The sequence below is a fragment of the Hirundo rustica genome, chromosome 3 (genome assembly GCF_015227805.2).
Source record: "Hirundo rustica isolate bHirRus1 chromosome 3, bHirRus1.pri.v3, whole genome shotgun sequence".
Classification (NCBI taxonomy): domain Eukaryota; kingdom Metazoa; phylum Chordata; class Aves; order Passeriformes; family Hirundinidae; genus Hirundo; species Hirundo rustica.
The window spans coordinates 17,495,921-17,508,999 of record NC_053452.1 but is presented as its reverse complement, the minus strand read 5'-3'; the positions used below and the strand labels follow the sequence as shown (position 1 = coordinate 17,508,999).

At 41.8% G+C, this 13,079-nt stretch overlaps 1 protein-coding gene across 2 annotated transcripts in view; it reads left to right on the top strand.

Annotated features, from left to right (window-relative positions):
- XDH (xanthine dehydrogenase) overlaps positions 1-13,079 on the top strand; it is a 72,301-nt gene that overhangs the window by 47,315 nt on the left and 11,907 nt on the right. For both annotated transcript variants that reach the window (XM_040059881.1, XM_040059880.2), the window contains 12 exons: positions 1-90; positions 760-929; positions 3,345-3,468; positions 3,871-3,990; positions 5,523-5,619; positions 6,629-6,753; positions 7,452-7,585; positions 9,002-9,089; positions 9,711-9,797; positions 11,241-11,432; positions 11,915-12,060; positions 12,671-12,752. In XM_040059881.1, coding sequence (XP_039915815.1) covers positions 1-90; positions 760-929; positions 3,345-3,468; positions 3,871-3,990; positions 5,523-5,619; positions 6,629-6,753; positions 7,452-7,585; positions 9,002-9,089; positions 9,711-9,797; positions 11,241-11,432; positions 11,915-12,060; positions 12,671-12,752 — 1,455 coding nt within the window. The remainder of the gene's footprint in view (positions 91-759; positions 930-3,344; positions 3,469-3,870; positions 3,991-5,522; positions 5,620-6,628; positions 6,754-7,451; positions 7,586-9,001; positions 9,090-9,710; positions 9,798-11,240; positions 11,433-11,914; positions 12,061-12,670; positions 12,753-13,079) is intronic.

Genomic DNA, 13,079 nt, shown 5'->3' with positions numbered 1-13,079 from the left:
AAAACTATGTGTGAGCCCGTCCCTTCAAACTACATCAGTGCTACAGAGTTGTTTCACAAAGATCCCATTGCAAATGCCCAGCTCTTCCAAGTAAGTAGCAGCTTTCCCAAGTAAGTAGCAGCGCTGGCATGACATAGATGCAGGCTTTTCTGTAGCTCAAACTGTGCTTCTTATCTTCTTGTCTTCCTGAGTATGGTCATCACATACACTTATATAATGCCATGCATGAAGCTTGTATTTGGGTCTCAATCCTTTCCTCACTTTAGGATAATATTCTTTCCTATCCTTGCCCAAGACTGTTGCTGATTATAAAAATCACTTTTCCTCCTGTAACCAGCTCTGTATCCAAACTGAAATTCCCCTTCTGCTTTCCCCGGTTATAGCCTGCCTTTCCTGGCATCTCTCAGGCTTCACACTCTGGGTGTATCTTCTTTCTTATTTCTCTGTTAGTGACCCATTCTCTTCAGCTTTGAGAGTAGAATCCAGTTTCAGAACTTGAACCTTCTTATGCAAGATGTGAAATCAAACCCCTCCCTTCAACAGCAATTTCAGAACCCAAACTTCTTTCACTTCATTCCTTACAGCTCTCCTCTGCATAGCCACATCTTTTGGCATCTTATTTACCTTCCTTTCACACAGGACTGAGCCCCCATCCCATTCCCCATTCACTAAAATGTTTTAGTGCCTTTTGCTCTCCCATCAATGCTTCCATCCCCTTCCACCCTAGCCGGTAGTAGTCAGCCATGTGTTTTACTTCAGGAAGTTCCCAAGGGGCAGGCCGTGGAAGATATGGTGGGCAGGCCTCTGGTGCACGTTTCAGCAGCCAAACAAGCCAGCGGAGAAGCTGTGTACTGTGATGACATCCCTCACTTTGAGAACGAGCTGTACCTAACGCTGGTGACCAGCACTAAGGCCCACGCTAAGATCCTGTAAGTGTCGCTTCTGAGTTCCAAATGGTGGAAGCATCCAGCGCCTGGTGGCTTAGAAAACATCAATCTGTCAGGGTGTGGGTGAGGGAAAAGGCTTTGCTTAGGTGGGAACTCCAGTTCCTTGCACGTTGTTATATGGAGGCGAGCTGTGTGTGACAGCTGCCTTGCAAGTCTGTGTCAGTGGGAATGTGAGGGAACCACACCAAACTCTGGGCTATGATGAAGCATGAAAGCCTTCAGCCTAGGCCAAAACTTTTGCATTTCCCACCTCTTATACTCAGGCATGCAGGACTGAAAAGGAGCAGGGTAGGAGAGCACCACAGAGGCTGAGATGTCATTTCAACCACTCAGTGGAGCATGCAGCTTGAAGATTCTCTTTCAATCTGCCTGTAAAATTAGGTTGTAAGATGCAGTTCTGCCAGCTCTCATTCTGGTGAGCCAGCTGTGTGCACTGGGTTTTGCCTTGCTTGGTGCTTGCCTGCACTGGCTGTGATCAAGCCCTCTGCACAGAAGTCATTTGTGAATTGGCTTCTGCTATGAGGTGTAGCCCTGTTTGTGCTCGGTTGTAGCAAGGTAGACAGGTCAGTATTTGGAAGTGCAGCTGTCTCTGAAAACATCTTTTCCATCCAGGCCATGATTGGAACCTAATTTATAACAATAGTGAATTGAACTCCTAAAGGCCAATCCTGGTAGCTAATGCCATCTACATTCTCATACGAATTTTATTGCTGTCATATTGCAGGGCTGGCTGCACCCATGAGCCCTAATTTTGTTTATGTGGTGGCGGTTCTGAAGGCTCTCATCTGCCCTCAGCTGCTTTGATGTGGGACGCTTTGTGTTACATTGGCTCGTGTCATCCTCAACAGGCATGCAGTGTGCTGCTCATTCCTTAGGCAATACTTCCTGCCTAGTTAGGCTTCCTGTCCAGAGCTTTCCCACTGTGGCATGGGCAGCATGGTGGTCATGGATGCACAGATGTAGTAGTTGACTCCCAGGTTATGAAAGAAACTGCTGTCATCATAGTTAATTTTTAGGTGTTGCAATGTGCAATGCAGACACTTAAATGTTGTTACTACCACCAGGGCAGGTGGGGAGATAAAGAAGACATTGCATCCATGACTGTGACCACAACGTGCAGTGTTTTCTAGAAGAGGCTGTACACATTTCCTTGCATTTATGTTGTGTACACATATTTCAGGCTGGGAGCCTGTAACAGTCTGTAGAGGAAGTAGTAGAATATTTAATCAGGGGAAAAAGTATCTCAACCTATGGTTTTGGCAGTCAAAATATTGACTCTGAAAACTTCCACTTCATCCAAGCCAGATTTTGAGCACCAAGTGTAAATAAGACACTATCTGCCTCTGCATTTGTAGCTAAGGGAGAGTGTTAGGGGGTTGTTTCTGAGCTGCTGCTGCAGAAACACAGGGACAAGAACTTTCCATTGAAAAACAGGATTTTGAGTTCCTGCTGTCTAAGGGTTCATGTGGGAAAGTTCATTCATACATTTAATGCCTTTATTAAAAGTCTGTGGCTCACTGGGATGTAGTAACAGCTGCTTTCAGGCACAGTTTATATCAAAGTTTCAGGAATCTAAACAAGTTGCTGAAAAAATTAGAGCAATTTACAGCAGGCAATAAATCATTCAGTCAGCAAAATCAAAGCCATAGCTCTTCTATTTACAACTGTAAAGCCAATGGACAGAATATTGCAAAAGGAACCTGAAAGTCTTTTGTTACATGTTTTTTACTAAGTTCTCCATATTAAAAATAAATTATATTGCCTTTTTTTAGTTATTTTGTCACTGAGTTTTAAATCTATATATGATTGAAGTAGAGAAGCATTTTGGTTAGATCCCTCTTTTGCTGATTACCAAAGAAAGCCTTTCATGAAGGTTTTTGTCTTTTTGACCATCACTTCTTTTGCATCCTCTTAAAAACCCTGAAGCTTCCTTATGATTTATCCTCAACAATTTCCCCCTGATTAACACGTGGCAGTTGATACATGTCTGCACTAGAATTTCATGTTTATCCATAATCAGGGAATTCTTGCCTTCATGGCAAAAGTCATGGCAGCTAAGAAGACAGTGGAGGCGCAGCAGCACTAACACCAACTTGTCATCGAAGAATCTTTAGTACATGTGGCAATTGGATTAAGTTCAGATATGTCTTAGGGAAAAGATGTATGACATAGTCCAAAGAAGCAGGCTGGGGATCAGTCTCACACTCAGGATTAACATTTTCATATAGATCCTGAATTATTTTAGTCTCATATGTTATGCTTTCTGTCACAGTTTCACATGATATTCATGTGGCATAGCCAAACTTGAGGAAATCGGGCCTGAATTGTATTGGAATCCCATAATTGCTTACACAAAGAAAAAATGAGAAATAACACTGTCTCTCCTTCTTTCCTTAGTTCTGTAGATGCATCTGAAGCTCAGAGTGTTCCTGGGTTTGTGTGTTTCGTCTCTGCCAAGGATGTTCCTGGCAGTAACATCACTGGCATCGCTAATGATGAGACTGTCTTTGCTAAGGATGTGGTATGTAGCTAAAAATAGCCTTTTTCAGTCATGCTGCTCAGGAGATAACATTTCTCATACTGTCCAGTCAAGTACTCTCCCTTAAACAGAGATAATTCTAACTGCACTGGGGTCAATAGAAATCTTGGTGCCAAATTCAGTAAGGCCCAAGTCCCTTTGCCCTGTGCTCCTCTCCTCTGTTTTATCTCCACGACTCTTCTCTATGCTTCAGCTCCCTGGGACAGGCTCACTCACTCACTCAGTTGCTGTCCAAATTTGCTTGGGATTATTTTCTCTGGGCTGGTTTTTAATAGACTGGTCTGAACAAACTGCATAAAAGGAACAGATAAAGAGAATTGTCACAAGTCTCTCGTCACTGCGAACACACAGCCAAATGATGGTGGGTCCCAATCTTGCCTGTAGGTCACCTGTGTGGGTCATATCATCGGTGCAGTCCTTGCAGACACACAGGAGCATTCCAGGAGAGCAGCTAAAGCTGTGAAGATTAAGTATGAAGAGCTTAAACCTATTGTCACAATTCAGGTAAGATGGCTCAGTTCTGCATCTGCAGTTGGCTTGGGAGCCCCTGATATCCAATTCTGTTCTCACACGTGTGGTTACTTAACTCCATGTTTTGTTTGTGCTTGTGGGTGCAACAGGATATGGATAGAAGGAATAATTTGTGTATTTAAATATAAAGAAAGTACATCTTTGGTGCCCTACTGATTTAGAGTACCTTAACTTTTTCTGTGCTATTTAAAGCTAAAACAAATAATCCATGCTTGGGGAGATAATATTGCGCTGAACAGAAATTTGTTTAAATGAAAAAGGTTTCTGTGAGTTACATTCTTACACACAGAGGCTTGCTTTTAATATTCTCTGGTGTGACCCTGCTGTCTTCATTGATATCCATTCTCTCTTCATTCTCTCATTTGTAACAAGCAATAATAAGGTGTGAAAATTTCTTTTCTAGCTCTGTCACTGCACTGCTTCTCTGAGATTTCTGCAGACCACTTGTCTAGTTTCTAAGCTGGATGAAATTCATTTTCATGAGTTCACTCTCTGCTGTGAACTGTATGGACACCATCTTTAAGTGGCTTTTTTCAAAGCTGAAGAAATTCATGTCCAAATGCGTGATCATTTCATGCTTTTTTATTTTTTTTAATAGAATTTTTTCCCAAGATTTCCTTACGAGACACTAAAAGCAAATGATAATATCTGCACAGCATTCATTTCTAGAAAGGAGAAAGAAAACTGTATGAAAACATTTTAGTGGAGAAATTAGAAACACAGGATTCTAATGAAACGTTTTTAATAGTCAGTATTTCATACCATGTATTTTGTAATGTGAATTCTATTCATACCAATAGAGTCTGTGCACTGTCTTGTACAGAGAGTGGTACTGTCATCTAAGGACAGAGATTTTGGGTTGTTTGTGTGTTTTGTGGATTAACAAACAATACGTGAGACCTTTGCCTTCTCTGAGGCTTCTAGTTGTTTATTCAACCAGGGAACATGAAAGTAGAGCCAAAAATGTACTGTATTTTTTGGTTTTTGTTGTTTGATATTTGGTGGGGTATTGTTCATTATGGAAAGCTTCAGTTTTGGCAAAAGGAAAATGCCTTTGTTAAACTTCCCTTAAAAAGATGATTATATATTAGCTTAGAAGTGAACTACTTCTGCACTTCTTATCTGAGAGATTTAGTTTTTTCTTTCTCTCTCTTTTTTTTTTTTTCCCTATTATTTTCCTTCCTCCCACCTTATGGGCTAAAGACAAGAGGTAACATAAATTTTAAGTTATAGCTCCAGTGGTTACAGGCCTTGAGGTTCTGAGTCCACAATGTGAAAGGAGTCACAAATAGTACCTTAAGATTGTCCAATTATGGTGTTGGTTGTGAAATTGCTTTGTTGCCAGAAGTTATTTTGTTTCACTTTTAGTCAAGCCTCCTTGCTACTACCATAGAAAGTGTCTGATAAGTTCTTGTGCTTTTTATCTTGGAAATTTCTTCTTCTTCAGTTAGAGAAAGTTTCATTTCACTTACACAAAAATGTCATTGTGTTGTTCTGTTTCCTAGGAAGCCATTGAGAAACAATCTTTCTTTAAGGATATAAAGAGGATTAATAAGGGAGATGTGAAGAAAGGATTTGAAGAATCTGACCACATTTTGGAAGGTGAGAATAAGCATTAATAATTTTTTTTAAAATACTGTATTTTGTGACAAAAGAAGTCAAGCTGTCAGACTCCTTTTTATGCATATGAGACTAAGAGTAAGGCTTGCAGGACTAAATTAATTTCTCATAAAGTTTCACACTGGTATACAACTTTTATTGTTTCAAACCGACCTGGATGCTCCCAGCTGTGCCCCCATAAAATACTCTTTTTTCAATCAAAGGACACATTTTTCTTGAGCAAATATTCTGTGCAAAAAAGGGCTTTTTTTCTTTCCTGAATTTTTTCTCTGTCCAGACATAGTCTGGTCTAAATCTTATAGATAGCCAATATCCTTTAATCTGGTGTATGGCTGTACCTCAGGCAAATGGGACACAATGAACAGATCAGGGCCATGACTGAGAAAAGAGATTGTTTCTGATATTTAATGGTGTGTAGCATGACTGGAAATTGTACCCTCAGCACTGCCAGGTAAGATGTCCTGGGAAAGAGCCATATGCAGTGATAGAGTCGATTCCCAGTTAGATCATCTTGAGGCATTTTGGGTTTCTATTTTTGTTCTTCTGTTTCAAAGTTTGTAACCTTGTATTTTATCTATGCTGCTAGACTACACTTGGTTTATTCTTATTCCTATCTCAGCGGTGTTATTGAGGCAGTCTTGAAAGGCACCAAATAGTGCATTTTAAAGGATGCTGGATCAATGGTATGGTGTGCAGGTTTACTTTTGAAATACCAGCCACTTTTCTTTCAGAATGAAGATTCTAGAAAGTGGAAAGGCAGCATGTCTGGATTTTTTAATTGTGTTTTGTTTTCAATTTATTTTTTGTTGTTTTTTAAACACTGGACCAGAAGTGTCAGTTATCGAGCTAGTGATGTCCAGTGCTGGGCAAAGCAAAGGGCTGTCAGTTAACACATGTACAAAAGGCAGCAGATTGAAGACAACGTGTGATGGGAGACACATTATAACACCAGGGACGTCCTTTTTATGGGACATTTCCTTCAATTTTCTAGGAGAGATGTACCTTGGTGGTCAGGAGCATTTCTACCTGGAAACTCACTGTACTTTGGCTGTGCCAAAGGGAGAAGATGGTGAGATGGAACTCTTTGTGTCAACACAAAACCCAACAAAGACACAGGTACTTCTATTAACTTGGTACCTAAAAGGCATTCGTTTCTCAGTTTCAGACTAGATGAATAGTTGTTTTATAGTGGCTCTTATTTTATTCTTCAATTAAAAAACACATAGGCAGGCTTAGAGTTGGGTATGGGATCTAAAGCTTTTATCCATCCTGCTGGAGTCCTGAATCTCCTTCCAGGTGACAGAGATGTTTCTGTTGGCAATACATCTTTGTTAAGAGGGATTGCATGCTTAGCCCTTTCTGGAGAGGGTCCCAGCTGCTCAGAAGACACGATTCTTGCGTGACACATCAGAAAGAGAGGTGGTGAAACCACTGGTTGTGCACCAACTCTCCCATTCCATGAGACAGGCCACTGGCACCATGGGGTTTCCTTGGCCTGTTTACTGGCTCACCAAAGATCTCTCAATGAAGTGAGGGTGGTATGGATGTCAAACCCTGTGCTAAATGAGATCTGTGTCTTAGTAACCTCATCTCATATCAGACTTTTCCTGAATCTGGCCCTCTGTGCTGCAGCACTGTGCCTTTTCCCCTCAAAGATCAAATTCTGGGCTTATTGACTCCAATTGCATCAAATCCAACTGACTCAAATCCAGTATTTGTACTGTTGAAATGGTTTCAGGAAGGCAGTGTGTTGGCATCTAGTTCTTGACACCAGCTGAGCTCCCTACATGTCCTGCTGTTTTATTTGTCTTTAGGAGTTTGCTGCTAATGCACTGGGAGTGCCTTCAAATCGGGTCGTGGTTCGAGTGAAAAGAATGGGAGGAGGATTTGGAGGAAAAGAGACTAGGAGCACTATTTTGACATCTGTAGTGGCTGTTGCAGCCTTCAAGTAAGTTTGGGTGTGGGGAAAGGAATTTTTTTCCTTCAGACTGTCCCAGGTTGCCTTTTTGAGGAGGACCATTTGTGCTGGAGCACTTTGAATACTCTCCACTCTTCTTACTATAAACTTGCAGCAAACTTGGGATTTCCCAAAGAAGGTGGCTAATGGGTTCTTAGCTGATAGGAGGGATTGAATTTGCCCAGGGGGACTAAATTTATGCAGGAATGTCAGCTTTTAATACGAAAGGGGGAAAACCTCCATATTCTTTACTCCTTTGGTGCCCTCTGAAAACTCTTGTATCTCAAATTATTTGCCTCTCCCCCTCACTTTACCCCAAACATCCAGCACCATGTTAATTTTTTTGTTCAAGAGAATCTCTTCCTTGTTCAAACCTCTACTACACCAGTCTTGCATCATTATTTGTCAGCTCTTCTGCAAACTCCCTCTTTGGACTTTTCCTTAGGGATGGTGGCAGGCCTTGGAACCCTCACTTTTCAAACCCCTAAGAGCTCGGGGAATGGACCTAGGTTGCAACCATTTGTGAAGAGTAGATTGGAAATGTGCTCCTGGTTTCTGGAATTTTTCTATGGGCTCATGTTTAACTGTGCAGGTTAACTGAACATGGCCTCTGAGATGACATTTCTGACCTGCCTGTACCCTGCCCTTCCCCGTACTGCCCTTGCTGACAGTGCTAGAGGGATTCTTGCAACACAGCAGCGGTTTGATACAATGCCTTTGGATGAGAACAGCCAAAATGAAACTGTTTTTAAATTGACTTCATTTTTTTCTGTTCTGAGCAAACAACCTGCTTTCTCTAATTAATCAGTAATATATTTGCATTCTTTTCTTCTCTTTATCTCCGCCAGCCAAACCACTATTAGACATCTGGGAGATTGCGAAATAATATCTATGGCATTCACTAGATACTTGTACAACCTGAAGACAGGCACTCAGAAGGCCAAATTGTTAGAAAATTAAGAGCAACTCCTACTCTCCCCCTCATTTTCTTCCTTGATAATAAATAAGCAAATAAAAAACAAGGCCAAATTGAAGGCTAGTTAGTACTTTACTTTGCATTATTATATAATTCCTATGGCATTGTCTCTTTCAAAGCCAAAATAATGCCTTGAGAAATAGTCTGGAAAACAGTGATTAATCAGTTATTAGCATCTATCTCCATGAGAAATGATCCTTTTTTTCAATTACAAGAGTCTTTGCAAGAATTTTCACAAACAGGTTCCAACTTTGGAGATGTTTATTTTTTTTACTCAGTCTTGCCATTTTCTTAAGAGTAAGATATATAAACCAAGCAGTTTACCCTAAACTGTCCATTGCCACCCTGGGAATACAAAGAGAAGGGTCTTGTTCTGCAGGAACCGTATTGTGCATTTCAGGCTTAGCCTAAAAGACTGTGTTCTTTGACAGAACTGGCCGTGCAGTGAGGTGCATGCTGGATCGAGATGAGGACATGCTGATAAGTGGTGGTAGGCATCCCTTCCTGGGGAGGTACAAGGTATGCACACACATGAGAAGAATCCATGTGGTCTCACTGCTGTCCCCTGAGACATCAGAGAGCAGTAAGATATTGTGAAAAAAATGTTTCACTGCTGATCTCCCCCACTGCAAACGGGCCAGGTCAGATGGGCTGTAGCATTTTTCCTGTTAAAGTGCTGCAGAAGTTATTTTGGCTTGGATGGTTCCCTTCTTGTGACCTCAGCATAAATAGTTCTGTCTTCCTTGCCACCAAGACTTTGCCCCTGCTGACAATCACATTGCTTTTAGAGGCTCGCCCATTCCTTTAAAACATCCTTTACACAGCAATGTGCTTTTGTAACTTCCTGTCTGCTTCAATCCCCCTCTGACTGCTGCTGCTTTCGAAAGCAAAAATCTGTTAAGGAAATTGTGGCTGTGATAAGTGGTCAGTACTTTATTCAGAAGAGCTCTCTGAAGCAAGACTGACACATGCACGAACCCTTTCCTGGGGAACTCCCTCAGCTGCTGGCTGTGCCTGCCCTATGCTGCACTGGGAACAGTCGGCCCTCTGCCTGTGTGAGATCCATCCAGTTTTTGGAGGCAAACACAAACCAGAATGTTTTGTAGAAAACTGATTACTGAGGAGACACTCTCTTGACAGGTTGGTTTCATGAAGAATGGAAAAGTCAAGAGTCTGGAGGTGTCATACTACAGCAATGGGGGCAACTCCATAGACCTGTCTCATGGTGTAAGTAAAATTTTCTGAAGGCTAATTAAGCAGAAGGCGTGTTTCTGTGCAACCTTCTGCTCTGCCTTCAGAGAGCTGTTGCCTACAGCATTGCTTGCACATGCGGATTTACATGACTGAAAACAGATTTTGAAGGGCTTTTGGAGCTTCTACAAATGCTCTCTGAGCCAACTGACCTGCCTTGGCATGTGCCACATAATTCTTATGGATGCTGTAATAACTCAGATTGAGCAAAGGGGTCAAGAATGTTTGCTTTGCATTACAGAGGGCTGGGATGGAAAAGTTGTTACACAATGCAAGACGACTGATAGATCCCCAGTGCTGGGGAAAGATAGTTCCACGGAAAAAGAAGCATCCCAATCAATAGGCTGATCAGGGCAGGGTGCCTAAATCAATAAGCTTGTAACGGACTGGCTAAAGCCAACACTGTGTTCACAAGCAGTAAGGACAAAAAATGGGCCCAAGTTCTGAGTTTGTCTCCAAGAAGTTTTGCAGCGATGAGTAAAGACTCTCCTTTTCTGTCATGTGAGTGGACCAACTCAATAGCCTATTGTCACTCAGGTTTATTCTAGCTTACTTTCTCCAGTCCACAGAGTCTTGAATAATTTTCTGCAAAAATGGATCCTTTCTGAAGTTCTTTCCATAGGAAAGAACTGCAAGAGCTCTCTAGCAGAATCACATTTGATGCAGGCTGTGTGGCTGGTGCTGGGCAGAGCAGAATGGCAGGCAAATGTCTTTGCATAAGCTGAGGGGCCTGGTTGAGAGCACATCTATGTAATTGTCTTGTTGACCGTGTCTGAATCAGGGGACTGGAAAGTGGTCTGTGTAGAAATAAGGCTGGGCTGTGTGTAATGTCCTCTCTGTGCTGCTGCTGGAAGGGAAGTCTGGAAACACAAGCCAGAAAGAAGCTCTGGCCCTTTCCTGATGTGGACAATAAGTGGACAAAAATCTCAAATCTTGCAGTTCAGTAGCTACTGAAAATCTTTATTTCATATGTTTGCCCTCACTGCCATAGCCCGGTGCTGAGTCACTTGATATCAGCAAGACTTCTTTTCCAGTAACAGATTACTCAATATAATGAAAAGAAAACTGTTTCTTCCAGACAGGTAATGGCATTTACTAACTGTTTGACTCACCATGAGCCCAGGGCCAAAAAAAGACTTTGAAGCTCAATCTGTCCCAGAGCCATAAGTGTCCTCAGAGAAGTGTGCTTATTGTCCTGTCCTTCAGGAGGACACCACTTGACATTCCATTTCACGTGGGAGGCAGTTCTGGCTGCACTTCAGTGCTCATCCAGTTGTGTTGACTGCAGCACTGCAGGGTGCAAGAGAAAGTGCTGCTTGTTGTAAATTAGCTTCAGAGCTTCCAGTCTGGTTTTGGCACTGGTGAGAAGTCATCCAGTTCCTGTAAAATGTGTCCACCTCCATTCCTTTTCTTCACTAGGTAATGGACAGAGCCCTGTTACACTTGGATAACTCCTACAACATCCCCAATGTCAGCAGCGTGGGCATTGTTTGCAAGACCAACTTGCCTTCCAACACAGCCTTCCGTGGCTTTGGAGGGCCCCAGGGAATGATGATTGCTGAGTGCTGGATGAGTGACCTTGCTCGGAAGTGTGGCCTGCCACCTGAGGAGGTACAAACCTGCTGACACCTTCCAGGGTGGTGTTGCCTTTGACCAAGCTCTAAGAACTGCTTCAGCCACACGAAATTTTTAAGCATAAGAATTTTTTTTTGCTGAGCTCCTAGCAGGATCTCAAACTTGTGTGACAGATACATTCTAGCATGGATTATCTTCTGGTTAATTAACTTCCTTGGTAGCCTCAATTTTGTAACATCTGCTTTAAGGACAGCTATTAAAATGAGAAAGTCAAAAGGCACTAGGTGCCTTAATCTTACTGACAATATGATTTAAGTCTCAATCTCTGAAAATTTCCAGCCTTAATTTCTTAGTTCATATTTTTCCATAAACAGATATATGCTTGTTAACTGTTTTGCTTGTTGGCTCTTTGTAGGAAGATCAAAAGAGTAAAATCAGGAACTAACACACTATAGATCTCATCCCTCCCTGTCTGAAGCATTAAACTTGGTCCGTCCTTTCTGTGTCTCTTTGGGAAGGTGCGGAAGCTCAATCTCTACCACGAAGGAGACACAACTCATTTTAACCAAAAACTGGAGGGATTTACTCTACGAAGATGCTGGGATGAATGTTTGTCCAGCTCCAGCTATCATGCCAGGAAGAAACTGATTGAAGAATTCAACAAGTAGGTGCCCTGGAGTTGTCTTGTCGCTGGGTGTACCTGTTGTCTACCAACTTCTGAAGTTCTCTCAGTAACCCGAGTGATGTGAAATCACACCTTATATTTGCAGACTGACTTCTAAATTTCTCTTTTTGAAATCCCTTCATGCTCACTGTCAGAGGAAAAGTCTATCAGTGAGCTGGTAGCATAAATGAGGCTAGAATTAGACCTAGCATGATGTGACCTAGCATCATTTTGTAAGTGAAATGTAGGAAAGAAGAGGGAATCTATTAAGTCCAGCTAGGATTTTCACGTGACTATCAAGGCAATCTATTCATACTTTCCTCTGCCTTACAGACTTTTTTTAGTTGGCTTGTATATACAACTGAACAGTTGATAGTATGGATAACTGTTTCTATAATGCTTGCAGAAAGCATTTTCAGTTGGAATTTCTTCTTGTTGGAAGACACAAAGAAAGATGTATTTCTTTGATACAAATTAGTGATTAACTCTGTCTAGATCACGGTTCACAGTCAGGTATTTAATTTCCATTTAATGCACAGTCAGAGGGAAGCACAGTGTTGATTTATGATGAAAGGCTCTTGGGTATACAAATAATGTTCTTTCCTTGCAGGCAGAACCGCTGGAAAAAGAGGGGGATGAGCATCATTCCTACCAAATTTGGCATCAGTTTCACCGTCCCATTTCTGAACCAGGTCTGTAAATGCCATTTGACCTTTCACTAGAGAAGCTGGATTTATGCTGGCCCCCCCAGGCCCTCCTCCATTTGTACCAAACCAGAGTCTATTTCTTGAAGAAATAGTAAATTAGTTAAGAAAGAGCACACATTTTTCAAGCCAAAATGAGTATCACAACAGTTACCAGTATGTACTGTCCAAAAGATACCACAATATTGCTACACTTCCATGGTATTGTGTTATGTTGATTTCCCCACCTTTCTCAACAGTGCTCCTGTGTTTGAGCTGATTTAGTGGACTGTCAGTGGTGTTGGAAAGCTGAGGTAAAGGTTTCCTCCGTGTTTC